The sequence below is a fragment of the Falco rusticolus genome, chromosome 5 (assembly GCF_015220075.1).
Source record: "Falco rusticolus isolate bFalRus1 chromosome 5, bFalRus1.pri, whole genome shotgun sequence".
Classification (NCBI taxonomy): domain Eukaryota; kingdom Metazoa; phylum Chordata; class Aves; order Falconiformes; family Falconidae; genus Falco; species Falco rusticolus.
Genome location: NC_051191.1, coordinates 71,795,024 through 71,818,527, shown reverse-complemented (window position 1 = coordinate 71,818,527; position 23,504 = coordinate 71,795,024). Strand labels below are relative to the sequence as shown.

The following is a 23,504-nucleotide window of genomic DNA, read 5'->3' as shown; positions in this document are numbered from 1 at the left end:
CCTCTAACTTCATATTCCTCCACGTATTAATCTTGTACCACAATGAAAACCTTTAATTTGTTTTCATAGCAGAAAGGTCCCCTACAAGCAGATGGTTAACTTTGGTTAGATAAAAAAAAAAGAAAATCTTCCAATGGGAGAGCTGAGCCATGTAAAATGTTTAACATGAACCACTTCAGCTGCCTCAAAACAGGTTATAAAGATACATAAACTTTTGATGAATTCACACTGTTCAGTTCATCTACTGCCCAGACAGGTCATATCTTGAAAACATACCTGTTTCCTTTAAGCTGAAAACAACAATAATTGTATATAAATTCCTGTCCTAACTCCATGTAATTCTCTTCTCAGCTGCTGGGACTATATGCCAGTTCTATTCCCAAGTATTTGAAAAAGCACAAAGCTATCTTCCCTGCAGATTTTTTTTTTCTCCATTGAAAGTTTTTTTTCCTGAAGAAATGTGTCAATTCAGAAGCATGCTGCCTCTCCCCACTTATCTCCCTACCTATTTACTAGTGTAATTCACAAAATATTTCTATCACTCAATAGGTTGCTTCCAGTTACTGATGCACATCAACTAACATTCTGATACCATTACCTTTTTGCGACTTACCTCCTTAGCTTTCTGAGAACCAGTTTCTGTCAAATTATTATCTTGGCCATTACTATGCTACCTGGTGAATCATAACAGCATAAAGTAGTAAACACTGGAAGATAAGTACAGCTAATTACTGAAAATAAAATCACAGCTTCAAAGATTGTTCCACACATAATGTTTATATACTCTCCTTTATTACACCTTGAGGCAAGTAAATATATATTTATTAAATATCCAAGTATAGCTTACAGACTAGTAATGGTCTTTTATAATTTCTGATGGCCCAAAGAATTATCAAAACACCAAAGAGGGTTCAGAACATATACAGCAAAAGCTCAAAGCAGTATCCCCAGAGAACTCTAGAACAAGCATTTCCATGATATTTTGTGCAGTACAAGACATGGTCTAAAAACATGAAAAGTTGAGCTTCCTTGGAAAATGAAGAAACAACAGTGGGTTTGGATGCAAATTAAAAAAAAAAAAAATCAAGTACTTGAACACATAATAGAAATACAAGTTGCTAAGTTATGAAAACGTATTATGAAATTAGATTTTTCTCCTTTGCCATTTCTTTTGAGTGCTAAGTGCTAAGTACGTACCATTATATGGAATTAAGTCAAGCAACTTTTTTTTTTGTTTTTACCATTTCAATACATAACTTGGAATGCAACCAATGAAATAGCACATTTATCTCTAAAAATAAGACCAGAGAGCTTAGTAGCTCTTTATTATGTTTTCCTTACAAGGATCCTTTACAGAAAAGTACATGTTTCAGTTTAGAACAATGATAATTAGTGCCTGTGGGAATAAAGCAAACTAATTTTTCCACAGCAATATAATTTCCTGTAACTTTAATTTTTACATGATGATGCTCTAGTAGCTGCTCAGATACAACATTTTACTGTCTACAGTGTGATCAGGATTTGAAACAATTAGCTGTTTTCAGTTTAATCCCCCCCATTTAAAAAGAGTTAGTTTTACTCATTTATTATAAAAAAAAACTGTATATGAAGAAAGAGAATTTGCCAGTAAGCTACACATATTTTTATGGATGCTAATGAATTCCTCTAACTTTGGATTAAATTATTTAAAGTGACACAACCAAACAGATGCAACTTGTAAGTGCATCTGGATTACAGGCATTGCAGCCATCCCCTTCTCGATACTGCAATGGAACTCATCTTCAGAACTCCGGGAATCCATCTTCACTGACTAGGAAGACTAGTATTTAATCTACATAAAAGGGGGCATAGCCAAACACATAAATAAAGCTATAAGAGCTGCCAGTGGTTTGCAGAGAGACAACATTACAGAAGCTACACACCAACATGTAATGCCAATCCCAGAATACTCTTAACACAGTTCAGATGTGTAGGAAACTACTGTTACCTTAGAGCCCCTGAACAGCTATTTTACATTCAGCAACCGTAAGAAACAGTGTTTTAAGGGGAATGTAGCTGTACAAAAGTCAGCAAATGCAACCAAATTTGACAGAACCTGCACACTTTCCTAATGAAATGAAAAATAGATATCAGCACTTTTTTTTTTTCTTTTCTTCAAGTTTTAATGGTGCACTGGGAACTATGTTTAATCATCATGCCTCATGAGGAGGATTCATTAAAGACTTCAAAAGAAGCTTCTAAAAAAGACCAATATTCTATTTCATAGGAGAAAAAACACCAACCAAACAACAAACCAATCCCTACGTTCCCTTGTAGACTTCTCAGACAACTGTATTGGATCTTTCCCAAAATAAATCCTGGGGTTATAAAATTAGACCAAGAAAAGCACTGATGTAACGATGAGTTGAACGGACATCGTGTCATTCACTCAGGCAGTTCCAAAAGCCAAAACAGAGTCAATCCACAAGACAAAGTTATGCACGTATTAGTAGTTACATCATCCTTATGCCCTGACTTTAAGGCTCTAGAAATTCAACAGCACTAGTGCAAATTGTTGTAAAACAAGAAAACCCAGCAAACCTCACAAATCCTAACAGCCAGTTCTATACCAGACTTCTTGTAATCCTGCTGAAAAAATTCCCATCATTTTCAAATGGAAATCAGAAATTATTATTACATCATTTCATAAACAACAAACCCCACGTTCTTTTGAGTAAGTAACAAAAATAGCTTTTTATTTAATTTTGAAAGAAAGTATGGAACTGGTAGATTAGCTGGTCCTACTACTCCACAGCCAATAACCTGAATTTTTACTTAAATATTTTAAGCATTGTCCTACCAGTACACAGGTATTTATGCTTTAAATTTTTAGAGAGAAATGCTATGTAAAGTTGATCTCAAATAATATCAAGTATAGTGAAATATGCTGTTTAATGGCACTAGACTATTAATAGAACCGTTCAAGAAACATATTTGAGTACCATTCTTCAAAGACTGCTTTATGCACCATAATACATTTATCCTTGCTTCAGAATGAGCCATTTCATAATGCACTAATTTGAACTTAACATTACTTTACTTACAAGACAGCTACAAATGCTTTCCATTTTAGAATCTGTTTTATTCTCAGTTCACCACTGTACTTTTTCATTAATAGCCCCAACAGTTAATTTCAATATTCACTTTAATCTGCTAAGAAAATTGGATTGTAGCATTCAATAATCAAGTATTTCTTCATCTGAGTCTCATGAAAGCCTCCCACACAAAGCCACAGATGTGTTGGTAAAACTTTACCAGGAACATTACAGAAGCACGTAAAGCAGTGTGGACTTACCTAACGATGGCAACACTATTTATCTCCTCCACAAAAATAAAAGTTTTGATAAAAAGAAAGCAAAATTTCCCTGACAAGTCATATTTTTCTGTTGTCATTTCACAGTAACATTATTATGACATCTTAGAGACCTGGAGATAAAATGGAGAATTTATCAGTCTCATCATGGTGTGGCCAACAGAACGCACCAAAGAACAATCCAACCCCTGACTTGTCCATTAACATTCAGAGGTTATTTTCTTCTAGTTTCACCAATTGGGCAGATTCCCACCACCAAAACTAATAGCAGCCAATACTTCATACACAACAGTTCAAAAGACAAATATGCCTAAACATGCTGATCCACTGACGGTACCACAAAGCCAAAAAACTCAAGTTCAATTGTTAATCCATACTTTCACTCCTTGTAAAATGAGAATGGCTGCATCAAGTCCTTAGCAGCACACAGATGCAAGTAATTCAAACTATCATATGACTAATTAAAGAGCATCACTGATCTAAAGGAAAAATCACTGGGCATTTCGCCCTCAAAAGAACTGGCAGGTTCATATGAAGTACAGGAGACTGTCATAAAAAGCAATTTGGTTTTGCTGTGCTATGCGAGTTTCACCACAGTCCTTTTTCCCCACCGTTCTTTTTCAGGAAAAAAGGTAGGGAAGGAGGTGAGGAGAAACATGGAGTAATAGACAGGCTGAAGATTTTATTTGTTATCAAAACCACATGACTTCAATGCCTAAGTATCAATGTTTTAAATATGTTGAAGGTGAGCAGCATGCACACACATGTACTGCTTCCTCTGGCTTACAACCTTAAAGAAATATGCCAAATAATCCATCAGTGTATATAGAGAGATGTTCTTAAAAATCCCTATTAATTACCACAATTACAGTGAGATGTCCCTAGCACTACTCTGCTTTTAGTTTAGGGGAAAGAAGTAAACAAAGTAAAAAATAAAACAAATCTGTAAAGCATAACATATAATTTAAAGTCTCGACTTTTCACTGTTTAGCACCATATCCTAAGCAGGTTCTAATTTTGACTGACTCGCAGAAGATCCTGCAGGGTTCATTTCAGGCTGCAGGCATTTGATACTGAACTGACCTCACAGTATTTACATTACCCTTAGGAAAATTTGGCATGCAGTCCAACTGGGGAAGATCATGTCTAAAACTACTTGAGCTACCAGTGCTTGAAGCAAGCAGAACAACAGTGAAAAGAGTAGGGTGAACATTAAGGGCACATGTACAGAAATAAATTAAAAAGGAAGAAGAGAAAGAGAAGGTCAAACAGCAGAAGAAAAGAAGTAACGAGGAGACAAGAGATGGAAACAGTTGTTTTTCTGATATAAGTAAGTCCCTAATTGGTTTTGGGTTAGGTTTTGGGTTGGTTTTTTTGTTTGGGTTGTGTTTTGTTTTGGGTTTTTTTTCAAACTAGTAGTGCAGACAGGCTTTTCAACTAGTAAAAAGCAAACTACTTCAAACTCAAGGAAAATAAACTGATCAGAAGACTTGAAATATTTGTCTCTGCTCAAAACAAATTAACAGCTGCCAACCACAGCTTTGCCTCTTGTGGTCACCATACCTATGTCAAATTTAGAGAGAAAAAAAACAAAACCATAAAACTCCCCCACCATAAGCTCTGCTTTTGACTATTCCCACTACAGTTGTAATAGACATCTGTCAAACCCAAAACAGATTCACCTCCACTCATTACAATTTAGGTCCTTACTGCTCCAAAGAAATCAGATAGGAATACAAGTGCCAGTCAGCAAACCCTACTCCCATTTCCCTTCAAAGTGCTTATCTCATCTTCAAACAAGTGAAAAAAATGTTTGTTCTTCACAAATTCGCTCTGTCAACTACATAATCTTCTACACACTAGCCTGCTGAAATCCTATGAAACACAGGTTCTGAACCAACCAGGTTATTTCTTCACCTCCTTGAAAAATTAAATAAAAACCTTAAGTTACCGTAATTTCTTTGAAAACCCCTTTTCCAATTGCACAAGGCAATTTTTAAACAAAGTAATAAAATAATTGAAAAGCAAGAGTTCTTGCACAAGTTAATGACTGCAATACCTGTCTGAAATGATGGTATCTTCAATCCGCACTAGAAGTTTTAGAAGTTTCCATCTGCTTTAATTACTTACAAGTAGCATCACTAAAAGTCAAAAGGAAAAACCAATGCCATTACTGAACGACTATCAAAAGACTCGCTCCTCTTATTTAAAACCAGGATGTTAATAACTCCAACGCTGCAGCCTGATGCAGTCTCTCAGGTAGCCCAAGCTCGAAATCACTTAAGGGCTGTGAAACACAACCAAACCCACTTACAAGCTGATATGACATCACTGCTTAAATCAATAGGTTGTTTTTTTTTACTTATGTCTCACTTAACGTAGTTCTTTTCTATCTACAAAATCGCAAGATTTTGACCCAACTTACGTATTTAAGCTCAAAAATGTTTTGAGGCAGCAAGAGATTATAATGAAGCACTGGCATTTGAATTGACTGCTGAATTTGATAGCACTATTTGTTGTTTTAAACCACAAGTGAGCAATCAGAGGTAACAAATCCCGAATTTCTTGTTAGACAGGTTTGGCACTCTCACCTGAAGTTGAACAAAAACCACAGAGTGAGCTCTGTTCTGAAGCATATTGCAAAATCTCTTTCATGTTTAGCTTAGGATACAAGAATAAACAGCATTTCAGGAAGAAGTTCAGATTTCTCCTGATGTCTAGAAATCTTTTTATATTTTGAAAGTGAAGCAAAATGCAAGCATTCCATGTAAGAAATCTGGAGTGGGGGTCCTTGAAAGAGGCATAATGTGACCTGTATACACATGTGTATGTGTATATACATATATATACATGAAATACACAACCACTGCTGGCAATGAGAGGACCAAAAGGTTAGTTTCATTTAATTTATATTTAATCAGAAGTCACTTTACACATAATACTATGTATCACTCATGTAAATAATTCCAAAACTTGGCCTTTTATGCTGTTTACTACACATTGTGGAATGTACTCAGCTGGAAAATTAAGCAGATGTAATGGATTTGTTGTCAAGTTTGTCTGCTCTTAAGAACAAGAAACTTTTCTTAAGCCCTATTTGTTGCTAACAGTGCAGAGAAAGTTTTAACCACAGAACGTCTTTAATTTGACTTCCAGGAAAAAAAAACCACCTTTAGTTTAGTAATTGAATTATCAGACAGACAGGAGCTGCAGAGAAATACCAGAATCAGTACAAAAGGAAATAAAAGTCAAACCACCTTTTCCAGCAGTGTTACCACAATTAGCACTCTACTTCCTTCTAGTCTCATCGCCACACTACAAGGCAAGGTTTGCTGAAGCATTGCCAATTGCAATATTGTCAGTTCATTTTTATCTGAAGTTGAGCAAAAGGAGGTACATACACAGGAGACAGAGTGTATGGCAGAGATCAGAGCACACTACTGTCTCAGGGTTCTTCAGCCTGGTGTAGTCCCTACTTATGCTTGTATAAAGAGATAAGAAACCCTAAATCAGTATTTTTTACTGACTGCAAACTACAGACAGATGGCCCATGACTCCCATTGATGAGTGTAAATACTTAGGTTCCTAAATACTTCAAAGTCATTGTAGCACAATTGTAGTAACTACCTCCTATCTGATCAAGGACAACTATAGCTACTTACTACCGTAAAAGTCACTATATTAGAGATATTCTTAGGTGTTTGATTCAACCAACTAAAAATGTATGGGTTCAAATGTCAAATCTTTTAACTCTGCAGATACAACGAAGGTGGATTAATTAGTAAAAACTAAAATGTTACTAATTGCAAAAAAGTTTAGTAATATTTATGTGCTTTAACAACCAAAAACATTTCAGTGTTTCAGATCAGGTAAGCAACTGATATCCACATCAAGCATAGAAGATAGAGATTGTACTATAAAAGAGATTTAGGATCAGAACAGATAATACAAATTTCTAATGAAGTGTAACTTGCATCATTATTCTGATTAAAATTAATTGTTAAAATAAACATTTGACATTATGAACTTGATTGCTCAAATGCATGTTACTGTTTGTAATTTTCTTTTTCAATCTTTGTGTCAAGTGTTATCCAAAAACTTCAACTAAAAAGTTTTATATTTGGAGGATTTTCTTTGTATATGGAAAAATAATAAAGAAGCGTTACAAATGGTGTGGCCAACATGTAAAAACAACAAACCAACCAACCCCCACCAGCACCCCAACGGTCCTGGCCAGCTTTACTCTCTCCATCAAGAAACCAAATTATCTTTTTTGACATTTAATCAGATTAATTTTTTTTCTTCCCCATAGTTATTTGAAAGCACCATGTGTTTATTCTTATTGTTCGCAATATTTTATATCAACGTGAGATTTCTTTCATATAAACCAAATTCATTGAATAATTTTAAAGAAGATATGTCATCTGTTTTTACACATCCCAAAAGATATTTGCAAAAATTATAAGTGTTAAACATTTGTCAGCAGCTGCATAGTCTGTAGGATTTAACACAAAATTAATGAAAAAAATTACAGAATTATGCTAGTAGTACAGCTCAGAAAAAAAGCACAAAACCCTGTATTTTTGCAGGATTTATACAATTTCAGTAGTTCTACTTACTCAAAGAATAGTAAAGAATATGCAAATTTCCATGAAATACTGAAATTGAAAGATAGCAGAGATGGCATTTTAAATCAAAACTTTCAGCAGGTATTTTCCTTTCAAACACCTTTGTTTACTAGGATCCCTCTTACCTGGTCTGACACACTGAAATGTTTCCAGTTAATAAAACACAAACGTAATTTTTTATGTATTTGTTTCTATTACACATGATTTATAATAGATTCAAAGAAGAAGAATACAGAAAGCTAATTTTAAAGGATAGGTTGCATGGCAATATAGGTTTCCTTACAAATAATTGTTCTTACTAAGTAACTATGGAGAAAGCCATGAAGACCTAAGTTGCTGGAGCCTCCTGAATACGGCAAGTGGTTTTGGTTTGGTTTGGTTTTTGGTTTTTTTTTTTCATTTTTCATATAAAGCTCCGAGACCATCACAGGCTACACAGGCATTCAAAATGCTGTCTTTTTTTCCACTTCACAGATTTCAAATAAGTATTCAACTCAAGTTTTATAGGTCTGGAGCAGAAAGATACAACTTCACAACCAACTATTTAAGCAGATTTCCCAGTCCTACCCAGTACTGGGAAGTAGGAATCTTTCCCACAGTTTTACTGAAGTGCCTATACTATCAAGTTCCCATTCCCCAACTTCTACTTCTGAAAGTGGCTACTGATGCAACTTCTTCACCCTCAACATCACCGTTGGAGAACACCTTCCCTTCAACCAAATGCAAAAGCAAGTGAAATAAACAGAGAAAAGCTGCTGTCTTCCACGTTCAAAAGAAAGAAGGCAAGGGAAATAGAGGAGAGAATGGGGAAGTGTTTAAATTTAGATATTTACTTACTGAAACACAGAAAAACATACAGGCACCACATTGGCAGAAATCCCAGCAGTCAGGGGTATGGAACTTAGCTTCCAGCAAGCATTGGCCTCAAGCTTCACATGAGTTTTCTCCCCCTCTCACTCAAACAGAAGCGTACTGAAGATCACTCTAAACTGCCAACCAAAGTGTATCTCAGGTTTAATGAAAGTGTAATTCATTATAATAAGAGCCAGCGTAACATAAACATATGCAGGAAAAACAGGCTTAGCGCAGCACCACAAGATGCTAGTTTTGATCCAGTACAACAAAACACTTGCAGACCACAGAAAAAAAGTGAGTGCAATTCCTTTAAAGTAGAAGCAGAACACAGTGTGTACCAGGTAAAATCTGGACCCATAAAAGTTCTACCAAATACTGGCTACAGCAAGTAGACTCCTTTGTTGGCAGTGTTCACAAAGCACCTGCCTGCCAGTTCAGGTGTTTTTGGAAGTGTCCCTCAGTTCCAGGTACTGCAGGGCATGGATACCAAAATGGGGAAAATAAAAAGAACCTGTGCAACACCCTGACACAGCAGGAAGATGGAATACTGGTAAGGACCTAAAAATAATTCTTAAGAGCACATACCAGTAATCTTCTTTTCGCAAAGGGGTGAGGGTTGGCAAAAGAAAAAAGCATCACTATATTTACAAAAAAACACAGCAACCATCTACATAAAGTCACAATCGATCAGTATTTCCTTTTCTTTTTACCATGCTTCACACATTGTAGATAGCAAAAACAAAAGACCACAGAAGAATGCGCTACACTGTAGTAACACCTTAGATGTATTATCTTTACCAGCTACTATTACTCAATCACTAATTAAGACCATAGAGAAGAAATATGATCATTTCCAAAACAAGAATCTAAAATTAGGAAGTTAACTGTCCTAGTTCAACAGATACCAAAAACTTGAGTGTTCTCAATGTCTTTTCATGGATTTCAACATTTTATGTAGCAATTTACATATAGTTTTTTAAAAAAATAATTATCCATTAATTCTTACAAGCATGTAAAAACTTAGTAATGGTTTACAAAAATATAAATCAGTAAGCTCCCTTCATGGCTTCAAGTCCGTCTTAGTAAAACTAAAACACTCAAAGTACTACTCAATTTAGAAACACTTCAGGAAAAAAGAGCTCGAAATACCAGCCACAGACATCACAGTCAAAGAGGCTTTATAAGCACAGTAATTCCTAACATTCACATTTGATCTTCTACCTGACAGACTAACTTTAAAACAGGTTCATAAGCCAGGGGTAATAGGCCCTGCCAGATCTGCACGAGCCAGACAACACGTTTTCTCAGGGTGAACTCTTGCCACCCTTCCCTCTGGGAGAAATTCCATTGAGTTTGCTCCTAGGAAATCAGCTCCCACTCCTGCTCCCTCCACTCACTGACTTTCCACTGCCAGTGCTCCATTCTGCCTGGTTTAGCCTTCACTCCTCCCCCTTCGGCAACTACTCCCACCCTTTTAGCCTTCTTCAGGACACCACCACCTCCATCCTCTTCCTTCCACATCTACCCCATAAACTGCTTTTTTTGGGTGCGGACCCCCCTCTCCTTCTCTGACCCACACCTGTTTATTCCTGTGTCTAGAGCCCTTCCACCTCCACACCCAACTTCAGCACTGCAATATTTTTGATTCTTCAAATATTTCAATGGAATAAAGAAGTAAAAGTTACAATAGATAATAAATGTGCAGACATTCCTAAAAACTTCTCCTTTTCTCAACAGCTTTGCTCACTGCAAATATAAAAGGCACAAGTTAGTTAATTGTAATGTTATGTCCCAGGTCACCCATCCAGCCATATGACATTATTTGACCTAGAGTTCTCACCATTTAAGAATGAACCAAATGAAGGCCATGAAAAAACTTTTGGTTTTCCTTAATTTTAGTAAAATAAAGGTTAGAGTTAACAAGAACTAAATTTCTGGAGGGAACACTGTGATTCTTACTGTTGGAGGAAAACAGTCTGATCTGTTCTTTTTTTTTATTATTATTTTCGAATTCCATTTTTCCTTTCAAGAAAGGGCTACTGTGCAAACATGACTAGGTGTGCTTTGATTTTTCTGGAGAAAGTCTCAGCTGAGAGGGAGAGGATGCTTAGAATGCACATAAAAGACAAAGGTTCGAACAAAAGCGGAATTCTCAATGAGCACAGGTTTATTTTAGTAAACAACAGAAACTCAAAGCTGAACAAGATCTTATCCCTCTTAATCACTTAATAAATTTTTCTCACCTTCCCTATTTTCAAGCTACATGACTACAATAAACAAACCTGCATTGATAAAAGTTTCTATAAAAGCATACAAAGCCTCGATTTAATGCAACAGTGAACTCGCCTCACCTCAGCTTTGGCCTGGGTTTGCCAATGCCTTGCTTCAGCAAGCAACAGGCAAAAACTGTGCTGATAAATACAGAAAAAGGTAAACTTCAACACAAAGCCCTAAAAATGGTTGTTTAAGAACTTTTTCACTCAGCTTTTGTACTGCCCAAAAGGTATCAGTCCTGCAGCAGAGTTAAGAAATACGAAATTCTAACACCCAAACGGTTTATCTGAGAATATTTCTGTAGAGCCCGAACTAGGTAGACTGATGCAAAAATCCCCAAATATCATCCTTAGATTGATTTTTGATACAACTTTATTTGGTAAATTAATAAGCTGAGTAATATAAGATCCTAACATATTCAGAACTACTGAAATGAAAAAGGAAATAAGGTAAGAAAAGTAAGCAAATGCCTGAGTTTAGATATTCAGGTGGATTTAACCAGGAATAAGGGGTTTTTTAAAACATGCATATGAATAAATACACACACACATATACAAACACAGAGAGGACGTATTTATGCAAATTTATAGCACGCAAAACCAGTGCCTTGGTGCCTAATGACTATGTAGTCACCATGAGGTACTAAAAACATTAAGCTGAAAATTCTCCTTGATCTTAATAGATGTGGAGCCTGAAGCCCATGACCAGGTATGTCTCCTCTGTTGACAGGTTTCATGCTGGGCTTGTCATATGGGTCCATTTCCTTATGAACTTAAAAAATAACATAAGGAATTTAAGCTTCCCATACTGCCATCCAACTTAAATCTGCTTTGGGATAAATCTCTTAACTTTTCAGAGCTCAATGAGTGCTCAATACACAAAGCATAAGTAACTAGCCCAGTGAAGTATTCTAAGCATAACAAAAGAAAATGTCAAATTTTTAAGCATCTTGTTTTACTTCATAGTATGGAAGATCCAACAGTTAACTGATAATAAACTAATTATTAAAGGTTATGTTCGAATGTGTTGATTCGAGTCATACAGCCCTATATTCCAGGTAAAAGTTGTATAAATAAAGATTACACCCAAACCAAGCATTACTTCAGAAGAGTTTACTGGTAGAGTTCCTTCCCATCAAGTGATGAGAAAGGGCTATCCAGGCACATTTCTAACATTAAATAAACAAAGCCAGACTGTATCACTCCCAAAGAGACAAAACACTAACAGTATAAGGACATCTCATGAGAATGTATAAAGTATATTACAGCATTACTTTTTTTTTTTAACTCCAAATAACAAACACCTTTTGTTATTTGCATTTACATGAGATGGGGAGGATGTGGGAGAGGGATTCCATCATTACGAAGTATTAGAATTAATTCTACTAATCCAAAAAAATGCAACAGAAAGTCCAAGTCCTAGTTAGCATCAACTTACTAATACAACCCTATAGAAAACCATAACCATTTTATGCAATGGAAACAACTCCTTATCTATGCCTGTTTCAGAATATCTTTCCTTCTTAAAGCTAGAACACATTACATGTCATGGGAGGAGGGGGGCATTTGCTATTTACTTATTCCGAAAACAAGTGTAGACTCCCAAGAAAAAGATAGCATCCTTTAAAAATAATCACATTTCAATGCAGTCTGTATCCTGAGTCATTTGTTTGAAATGCCAGTCCAAGGAATGTTAAGATTTAGCTGACGATTATCTCCTCGACATTATCCCAATTTGATTATACAGTGTTTACTACATCAAAGCCAGAAAAAGCGCAGTAATAGATTCAGTGACACACCCACTTGGAACACTGAAGACCTATTATTAAAGAACCATAAGAATGACTTTCAAAAGGTTTTTATTTTCAAACACAGTCTAGCATATGATCTTACCATAAAGCAAGGTTGTTAAATATTTTTAGTCAACCCACATATTTGAAGCTGTGCTTCAGAAGTTAGGTGATATTATTTATGTGATCAGGAAACTTGACTACCCTTCTTGTCTAACTCTCTTATTGGACACATTACAAAAGTACAACAGCCAAGTTTCACACAGCTGAATGCACCAGTAGCGTGCCATTAACGTTCATTCCCTTGTAACTCACACTGGAACAACATACTTCTTTCAGATCTGACCATGAACGAACAAGTTTTCAATGTTCTCAGTTTAACATAGTTTTATTATTCCGTAATCGATATAATAATTATTACTATTTAGCAAGTCAGTGCACTTAAATGAGCCAGTTACGGTTAAAACTCATCACGTGGGGGTGCCTGTACAGCCCAAGATCACAACAACCTGCACTGTTTCCCACTCACGCTGGAGTACCACAAGTAGTTTAGATTCAGACAACTGGAATTATTATAATCAACACATCATCCAGAGTTACAATGTCTAGTATTTTAAGATAGTGATTATAGTGTTGTCACCCTGTCTATGTTCGTGCTCACATCTTCTCCAGCACCAGTAGGGCTGACTGCTAGACAGCTTTCAAAGGAGCAGCTTAAAAGGAGAAGTTTAAACTCAGCCTAAGAGGCTACGCAACGAACATGTACTCAACTAAGGATGCCAAACTGGTCATACCATGTGAGCCTTTCAGCAGGCCTGACAGCACCATCCCTGCTATCCTCCTACACCTACCAAATCACAGAGAAGCGCTGTTTATGCAAAATGTTTTCAAAGATGCAGCACAACTTTTAAAAAGAGCTATTTAGTGCTGGCTATCAGCAAAACAATCAACTTCATCCACATGGTCTAAAAACACCTTGAACACAAAATATTTTAAGGACAAAAGTACACAACTTACCACTTGGTAAGTTTGTCCATAAGCGCATCAGTCACTCTACAATAGCTGTCCACATGTTATTTTTTAATTATTATTCTAAGAAAACTCAGGTTGCTATTTTCCAATTATTACAGCTAACACATTCATAGTTTTATTCTGTGAGAACAAGTTCCATCTGAAAGTCTACAAGGATTTCTTTTGACATTATATACACACACAAATACAGCTTGGTTAAATTTTCAATTTTTTTTGATTTAATAATCTGATTAGAACATCAGAGGTGAAATTCTTAGTACGTTCCTGTCCTCAGTCTGGTCTAGTTCTTGTCAGTTGCTATACAACACTAGTGTAATGTAAATTACAAGAAGGCAGAATAGAACAGTACAACAAACATGTTGCCTATTAACAAGAAGTCCCCTTCTAGAAAGCGCAGCACCAGTTCAGACAAGATTTTTGGAGCATTATCCTTCAATATATTCTTTTTATTTTTTTTAGGATCAAATCAAACACATCCCTATATAAAATAAACCATGCAACACACATACAACGTCCATCTCACTGACTACAATGCAACTTACGCTGAGCAGCTACCCTTTGCTCAACACTAAGACACAGAAAAACCTACCTGCAGCCTATAACCTCTGTGACAATCAGTAACCTTCACTCATAGAAGTTATCCCACTGATTACACTATTCATTTAAAGATAGCAAATGAAACACACAGTGTAGTGAGCAAAATCTGAATGAATCGAGAAAAGCCTGCCAATTGTTAAATAACAGGAAAAGTAGTATATTAACCAGACAAATGCACATAGGTGCTACTTTAAAATTTTCCAGATAAGGATGGTCTGACTATCTGGAGAGGAAAAGCTTGTAAGTTGTTACAGATCTGATCAACACAACATCTGGACTTCTACATAAGCACTCAATTTCCACTCCTCTCATTCAAAAAGACTACATACAGCAAGTCTACCATAGTGGACACACTCAAAGCATATTAAAACTTGAATAAAAAAAAATTAAAACCAATGCTAGAAGGAAGAGATCTGCAAAGAAAAAAGCCACATTAAACCTTCAGGATGGCTTTAAACAATGTAATTACTAGAGAGCAGGGCTGAATCAAGACTCTTCTCCTAGTGACGATGTAACATCTTGCCTTTCTGAAAGCATTTATGGCATGACTATAAACACACAAGTGTCAAACAGACAAACTCAAGGTATTCTCAATTTGCAAGGACATTTGTTGCTAGATGATTACATTCAGCAGAAATTTCATTTGAATCTGCATCCTTAAGCAGCTTTAATTAAAATTATTAACATAAAAACTGAAGAAATTGTTTTAGCTGTGCAGAATTCAATAAACAAAGGATTACATAGACCATGACAAGCTTGAATACTCCTTTTAGATTTATAGCATTACATTAAAATTCTGTTTGGAATACAGTCATGATTACAGCAACATTTAGACAAACTAACTGAAAATTACAGTATTGTGACAGATAAACATTCAACTTACTTTACATAATATCTTGCACCTTCAAAAGTATAAGCTTCCTCCCAACCTGTGGGTAAGTCTGGAAAACAAGTAGCAAAACATTTAAATTAACTTTTGAAATTATGCTAGTCATACTAGTCTACTCCCTAAAAGTAAAGTAGTTAAAATACTGTGCATCCCACATGTTGAAAACTTTAGTCCTATAAACAAGTCTTTTAGAACTGACCCACAATACCATCTCAGTTTAAATTCTGTAATCCAAGAAAAGCTACAGGCATGAAAATCTGGTTTGGATTTCTCGTTCTCAAATAATAACAACAAAGGTTCAAGCATGCACTTATTTAACAGTGTTCCCTCCTTTGACCAGTAACTAGAACTCACGGTCATCGCCAGATCTTTCTGCCTTGAACTTCAGTAGCATCAAATTACCTGACAGGCAGAAATCTGAACAAAAATCCATTTACTGAGTTTGCGTTACATGCCAGTCACAAGCATCTTAACTGGCATATCAACTATACCACAGAGCATTAGCATCATATTAGCATAATTCCACCACTGTTGTGACTAACAAGTGTTCCTGCAGTGTTTACAACTCTATTCAATTTTACATGAAAATAATTTTTAATGCAAATCTAGTGGAGGAAGTGGGTACATCTTTTCCTTCTCTATTATCACTCTTAAAAGACCAGATATTAAAAAAAAAAACAAACTACCACTAATGGTCAATCTTTTTTCAAGTAAAAGCTGCCTGATGTAATGCAAGCTCTGAAGATGCCAGGCACCTCAGTGCAACTCTAGGTACATCACTACCCTTAAAAATTTGCTCCAGTTAATAAAAACTGTAATTAATACATAAGACTAACTCATTGAATTATAAAAGCATGAATGTATTTCCCAAATACAATAAAAAATATTCAGCCTTGGTCATGTGCTGCTCCTCCCCCAGTTTACCTATTTATTCTGGCTGTTTTTTTCTTCACTCCCACCTTCTCCAGAAGAAAAATCAAGGTGTCTTTGATAACAGCACAGGGCAAAGTATCAAACAGGAAGTTTATCTAGCAGAAGTATTTATGGCTGCTATAAGAACTTCGATAAAAATATCTTTCCAGCACCGAACATATCCAGGAATAAAAAGCACTTCATAATGGTGGCCAAAGCCTTCCTCATCATCTAGTAAATATCTTGGGAGTATTATTTAAAAGGAGCTTCACATTAATATACACTTCCAAAGGAAGTGCTATTTGCCCAAAAATCATTTCTTAAGAAGACATATTTTGAACACATTTTGACCAGGTTCCAAAACAGTGGTCAGGGCAAAACAAGATAAAAAACCACCAGAATTAATCCATTTGATTTTATCTATATGTGGAGAGATTCATTAACATACACATGAATGAGAAAAACTACAGAAACAGGTTTGTTTTGCAGATACTTCACTACCTGATTGATAAATAATGGTCAGTACATCCAAGGTCATGCCCCACTCTTGCATTCAGAAACAAGTCTAATTTACCTGATAATAACCCTGCTATGGTACATGTAATACTCTAGATATTCAAAAGCAAACTGCATTTCCTTTAGAAGGCACTTAATGGCAGAAACAAACGAGACACTTGGAAAATTACTGGGAAATCACCATCAGTCAACAGACACTGATACGAGTTTCAAAAAAGAATTAACACTCAGCTAACATTAGTGTCCAACAAGCAAAGCACCTCCCATACATCTGCCTCCATGCATATTGCTGTCGATGAAGGCCAGTTTCTTAATTAATCTGAGTACTGAAAGCAAGGGAAAGAGGAGCCTGATAGCAATCAGAAGTTCTATTTCCTGGCATTAAATGACTTCTTGCAAACAACAGACCTTCACTGCAAATTGAACTGCAGAATCCAATAGCCATAAACCTGTGCGTTTCAAACTATTTCCAACTCGAAAGAACCCCCAAACAAACAAAACAAACAAAAAAAGGCTACCCACAGTTTTTTTAAAGACTATTTCTGATTTCTTAATGTGCAAGTATTAACCAAACATTAAAAGCAAATAATCTGATACAGTCCAATTCACTTGCAGATTTTCCTGCGATTATCCAAGTGATTACATACATAAAACCAACTGCACTTATTACTACACTCCACCACCTCCCAGTGGCATATGCTGCCTGTGTGCAATTCCAGCAGTCAAGAGTTTGGCTCTGGGTCTCCAGAGTGTCTGCTGTAAATCCTCCTCCTCCAGCACCTCCTGCTGCTACTTCTCCAGAGTGGAACAATCAGCAGTAGCAAAGACGACACATTCCACCCTCCAAGTTATTCCTAATGTTTCAGTTCCTTTTCCTCCTACCTATTCCACCTCTCGCAGTCACTTAGAAACCACCCACACTCTCAGCCTAGATGGAAGCGAAGGGAGGAAAAGGGTTTCTAGGTGACCAGTGAAATCAGCCTCTACGTTTCCAGCACACCTATCGTGGTTATATCTAGGTACTGCTGGAAACCGAAACAAGATGAGTGGTTTAATACTAAACTGTGCAAGGATGCTATGCAGGTGAACGAACGGGGTAGCCTGTAGGAAGCGTAAGAGGAATGAGGCGGTTTCTAATGGTAACTATATATATATATATTAGAGGAGTGATACAAGGCAAGTGAAAGCGAGCAGAGAAAATTACACAGACACGGAGGGAAACCACGGGTGCAAAGGACAGCGTTTTAAGAAAGAGCCGAGGAGCCCACTGACGGCAAGGTGGACGCACGGCTGCACTGTAATGTCATCCTTGCTCAATCCGGGGGCAAACAACTGCAAGAAGTGCGGGGCGTGCGGCCGGCGCGGGATGAGGAGTTGTCCTCGGGTGGCTGCGGCGGCACCGAGGGGGCTCCCAGCACCGGGCGGCCGGGGGGCAGCGGGGCGAAGGCGGGGGCGCTGCCCGCGGCGGGGCGGAGGGGACGGGGCCGCGGGGCCGAGCCCGCCGGGGGCCGGGGGCGCCCAGGAGGCGACGGGCTCGGCGAGACCCCGGCCGGCGAGGAGAGGAGGGCGGCGCTCGCCGGGCGGCCGGGAGGGGGCGGCCGGGCCGGGGAAGCGCCGGGGGCCCCGGCCGCCCCCGACCCCCGGGCGGGGCTCCTACCTGCGCTGCGGCGGTGCCCGGTGATCACGGCCTCTCCGGTGAGCGGGTGCAGCCAGGTCGTGCTCTTCGCCTCCTCGCTGCGGGGACGGACACACGGACCGAGTCAGGCAGGCGCAGCCCCGCCGCCCCCTTCCCCTCCGCACGCCCCTCCCGGCCCCCCGCACGGCCAGCCCAGCCCCGCTCCCCTCCTCGCCGGCCCCCCGCTCACTTGATGAAGAAGACGCGGCCGCCCTGGCTGATCCCGTAACTCCAGCTGCCGGGCAGCGCCCGCAGCCGCTCCGCGCTCAGCTCCGCCGGGGCCGCCATGGCCGAGCCGCCGCCGCCGCTACCAGCGCAGCCGGGGAGAGGCGAGGGGAGCGGGGAGGGGGAGCGGGGAGGGGGGCGGCGCGGGCACGAGCGAGCGCGTCCCCGCCGCCGCCAACACCTTGGGGTGGGGGAGGGCACAGCGCGAGGGGGAGGGGGTGCAGCGGCACGCCCCGCCCCGCGCGGGCACGCCCCTCCCGCCGCGGGGGCGCGCGCGGCGCCCTGGCTCTCTGCCCGCGGGGGCGCGCCGCCTGCCCCCACCGCGGCCGTTGGGGCGGGGCGGGGCGGGGCGCGAGTTCCGGCGGGCGGGGAGGGAGCGGGGAGGGAGCTTGGCGGGGCCGCGTCGCACCCGGCCCGCAGGGGGCCCGCGGGCGGCCGGGCTCGGCCCTGGCGGGGCAGGGGGTGCCCGGGAGGCGGGGAGGGCTGCCCGGCACGGGGGCGAGGCCCGGCCGTGCGGAGGCCCTGGCTGGCTGCGGCCGTGCGGGGGGAGGGGGCCTCGGCCGTGCGGCGCGGGCGGGCACAGTCCGGTAATGCTGTGAGGAGCGCGGGGGCTGAGGCGCTCCCGTGGCGGTCCCGTGTCGCAGCTACAGAGCTGAGCCGGATCGCTGCGTTTCGTCTCGCCCGGGGCTGACCCCCCCGGTTCTTTGTGGGGGTGGTTCCCCACCGGCCGGGGGCCCGGCCCCGCCGGCGCTACGAGCCCGCACCGCCCGCCCCGGCCGTTTGAGCTGCTGCTGCGAGGCACCACCTCTGGTGGTCTCTCGCCGGGTCCTCAAATGGCACGCATTGCTGCGGGAAGCTAAAACTTTTGTCGAATTTCCTGCAGCGGTGAAAATACGCTCTTTCAAGTTTTATTTTTCTTACAAAAAGATGTAGTCTCCCGAGGCAAGAGTGGAGAGGTGCCATATTTTTTCATCACATAAGAGATCTAGGATATGGCATGCACACATTTGCAGTGTTTAGGGAGGTGGTAGTAATTCAGCTAAAATCCACATCCGCAAAAATGAAAGTGTGTGTGTGTGTACTTTTATTCACATGAATAATGTGATTGCATGTGCATTCATACGTAGCTGTGCACGCCTTTGATTTCAGTTATACATGACAAAAGTAAATTGCTTAAAGTGTGTAGTGGCTGTGATACTTCTAAGAGAATCTTGCCTTACAAAACCACTTTCTGAGTGAGGAGTGAAGCTGGGAAGTCTGATCGTGTTCCTGTGTCCAGAAAATAATTTGAAATTCACAGCTGACAGTGTTCTGCATAACAGTTTTGTCCTCTCTCCCATTCTGAACACCTTGGGGAAAAATAAAATCTGACAGAACAAGCTGCTGTGTGGTTTGGTCCCCACCATGCCATGTGGTCAAAGCCTTAAAACCCAACTGCCCCACGCAAGATACTCAGGACCTGAAGAACAGTGAACATGTGAGCAGATCTTAAGTTATCTTTTATGTTACTGGGTATAAGAATTCCTCCCTGTCCAACAATACCCTTCATTTCCACTCACCACTGACAGCACCTGAGATTTATAGTCTACCAGAAAAAGATACACTGGAGAAAACACAAGTTATTCTATAAACAGTTTCCTTCTCCTAAGAGCAAGAGCCCGTGGATGATGAGTAAAAGTGAATAATGACCCTTCCTCTGAAGGGCTGTGGAATGCTGCCTGGCAACAGCAGGGGGGAAATCACACGTGGTTTTGGCTCCTGAGGTGGTAGTGGTCATGTCCTGATACTTCCTCATGCAGCCTAACTAAAGCAAAGAGCAAATGCCCTTCATCTTCAGAACACTGGGTACCTTCCACCATGCAGAATCAATTTTCTTCTCTAGAAGAGGAGGGCATGCAGCACAGCTAGGCTTACATTGGCCCAGATCTGTAAATTGGGCAAATTAGGTAGGATTTAGGTGCATAAATCCTGCCTAATCCCAGAAATGCCTGCCTTAGGCGAGTAAATCTTACCAGGACCTTGCTTTACAGCCTTCTTTCTGCTTTGTGTATGTTTAGAATTGCTGCAATCTTGGTAAAACCAAAAGCGTGGTACCTAAAATACATCGGAGCCTGGCTGAATTCTCAGGCAAGGCATTCCTCCAAGTGCTGCAGAGGCCTGATAAATCGGCCGCATTCGGGCCGCACTTACAAAGGACTTAGAAGATTAGTTTCTGTATAACTCATAGGAAACAGGTTGGCATCAGAGTCACCACTGTGAACACTACAGAAAACCTCTTCAGCCTGAAGGATGAAGGCCATTTAAAACGATGCAACTCTTTTCCCAGGAGGATGTTTTTGCTGCAAGCTATAAGCTATTCTGAAGCTGAGACTGAGACTATTGAGTATGGTGAAGGTGCTCATCCTGCCCTTTTGAAGTTATTTTGCAAATATAATTATTGGGCTATAGGGTGGTGGCATGATGCTGCTTTTTGAATAGGAAGCTCACCCATGGAGTGATGGAAGATCTTGGTTCTACTCCATTGTTCAGGGATTCATGTATTTTGCATTGAGTCATCAGATAAAATTTGGTATTAGTTCTGGGACACATGGAAGGCACATTACAAGTCTACTTGCCAATACTAATCCTGCAAGGTGCCATGCACAATGCACCCACAGTGCTTTCTGGGAGCCCAGAGTTTAAATGTTTTGTGGAACAGAGCCCATGAACTGCAAAGTGCGTGAGTGAAACCACACCTTCATCTTTTCTGCAGGCTGGTGCCAGCAGTTCTTTCTGAAGACTGCTGTTGGTTCCATAGTCAAGTCTTTTGCTTCAGAGTTAGTCTGAAAGTTTGATAAAAACAAATCACACATTGAGTTTTCACAAAGCTCAGTAAGAGTACATCTTTTCTACAGTCAGGTAAGTGCCTGAATGCTCTTAGAAGAGGGACTTGAGAATAATATTTTTTTAAAAGCCACATCACTTAGGGGAGTAAAAATCTCTTTTGAAAGCAGTTTATATCACTGGAACAAATCCATGCATAGTTTAGGACACCACATATTGTACCTTTCACATCATTCTTTTATAAAATTAAGCTGATTATTCCAAACGTGAAATTGGTCAATCTGATTTACAAGACCCAGAGAAATCCATCGGGATGCTCCCATCTGGCCCATACTTTTTTTCCCAGAAGAATTGAAGATGAACTGTTGAAGTGGTGACCAGCACTGATGCAACCGCTCTCTGTTTTCTACATGTATGGCCTGATCTATCTGCTGCTTCTGTCTCTGATGGGAAGTAGACAGGGGATGTGGAGTGAGATATGAATCTGTGTGGGAGGCAGAGCCCTCTGACCATTGTATTGATGACGTGACTGGGAGCTTGGGATAAAGTAAAAAGCTCCACTGAGCTTTTCCCCATGGTTCTCTATTGTGACCCCACCTTTTTTCCTTCCTCTTTCGCCGCCCCAGGACAGTAGCTTTCCTAGCAACTCCCTCAGGGTCAGGGAGTACTAAGGGAGTAGTAAGTTTATTGATGTTTTAAAAAAAATAATTTGGCCCAAAAATGTATTCATAATCAAAATATTTAAAATTCCTGAGGCAAAGGAACCTTGCCCGCAAAACAATGGATCCCTTTAAATGGGATTAATTAAAAACTAGCATTGGGAGAACATTTATTGTGTAAGACTCGGAGAAATACACCCACACCTCTCCCAACAGGTATGAGGTGACAACATAGGATAAGCCAAGAAAAAAAGGACTACATCTAAGCATAGCGTCTGACAAAGCCAGTAGCCTCTGTAGCAGGGAGTGGACTGCAGTGCCGACACTCCACCTAAAACCTTTCACAAAATTGTGTTCATCAAGATTGATTCTGTGTGTTCTGTCAGTATGAATCAAATTGGTTGACATTATTTCATGGAGTCTTTGACTTTACCTTTTTTATGCTGTTTAACTAGCAAGACAATATAACGCTTAACATCACAAGAAAAGCCCATTGCTGGTGGTGCAGTTTTATGTTACACCTTCTCATGAGGGAGCTGCTGCTGAAGGGTGGGTTCCTTTTTGCCCCATCCTTAATCATGAGTTTTTCTTGCCTCTGTACCAATATTGCAGCCCGCAGCGGATTAGATCAGTTTGCTCATCTGGTAGAAAACAAATCACAAATTCTCTCAAATAATTCATTTCCCATCAGATCAGTAAGCTGATACAGCTCGTCGTATCAAGTTATCACTTGATAACTAGATCCAACACACCAGGTGGGAAGAGAAGAACCCCTCCTTTTAGTTTAGACTACATTCCTCAGTGACAGAAGTGGGGAAAAATCAACAAATATGCTGATTGACATTCTCTGGAGTCAGGGTATCTCTGTGTAGATGAAAGAAACAATTAGCCTAGGTCAGAGGAAATAAGAGGAAAAAAGCTGTCTAACACAGCCTCTGCAGACAGCTCCGCTGGTAGAGTGGAGCCTCTTCTTTGCTCTAAATAAAGAGCCTGGTAACAGTTCAGGGCTCCTGTCCAGTAGCAATGAAAGCTGCAAGTTTTTCTAGGGGTCATTGGTACAAGTGGCACAGTAGTCCTCTTCTGGGTTAGTGTAGAGCACCAATATGACTGAACAAGCATTGGGTCATTAGCCTCCCTGTCATCAGCATGAGATATCCTAGCAGACTGTTTTCACAGGCTGTGAGATACAGAGCTAAAGCCTGCACTTAGGCAGTAGAAACAAAGTGCTATTTTGCAGTTTAATAAGTTTTGCAATCTGTGCTTGACAGAATTTTGCTC

General features: G+C 40.0%; 1 protein-coding gene across 20 annotated transcripts in view; it reads right to left on the bottom strand.

The window, feature by feature from the left end:
• PLEKHA5 (pleckstrin homology domain containing A5) overlaps positions 1-18,848 on the bottom strand; it is a 170,204-nt gene extending 151,356 nt beyond the window's left edge. For all 20 annotated transcript variants that reach the window (XM_037388774.1, XM_037388771.1, XM_037388770.1 and 17 more), the window contains exons 1-3: positions 18,710-18,848; positions 18,502-18,578; positions 15,411-15,468 (exon numbers count right to left, since the gene is read on the bottom strand). In XM_037388774.1, coding sequence (XP_037244671.1) covers positions 15,411-15,468; positions 18,502-18,578; positions 18,710-18,807 — 233 coding nt within the window. In that variant the 5' untranslated portion in view covers positions 18,808-18,848. The remainder of the gene's footprint in view (positions 1-15,410; positions 15,469-18,501; positions 18,579-18,709) is intronic.
• Between the last annotated feature and the right edge of the window lie 4,656 nt (positions 18,849-23,504).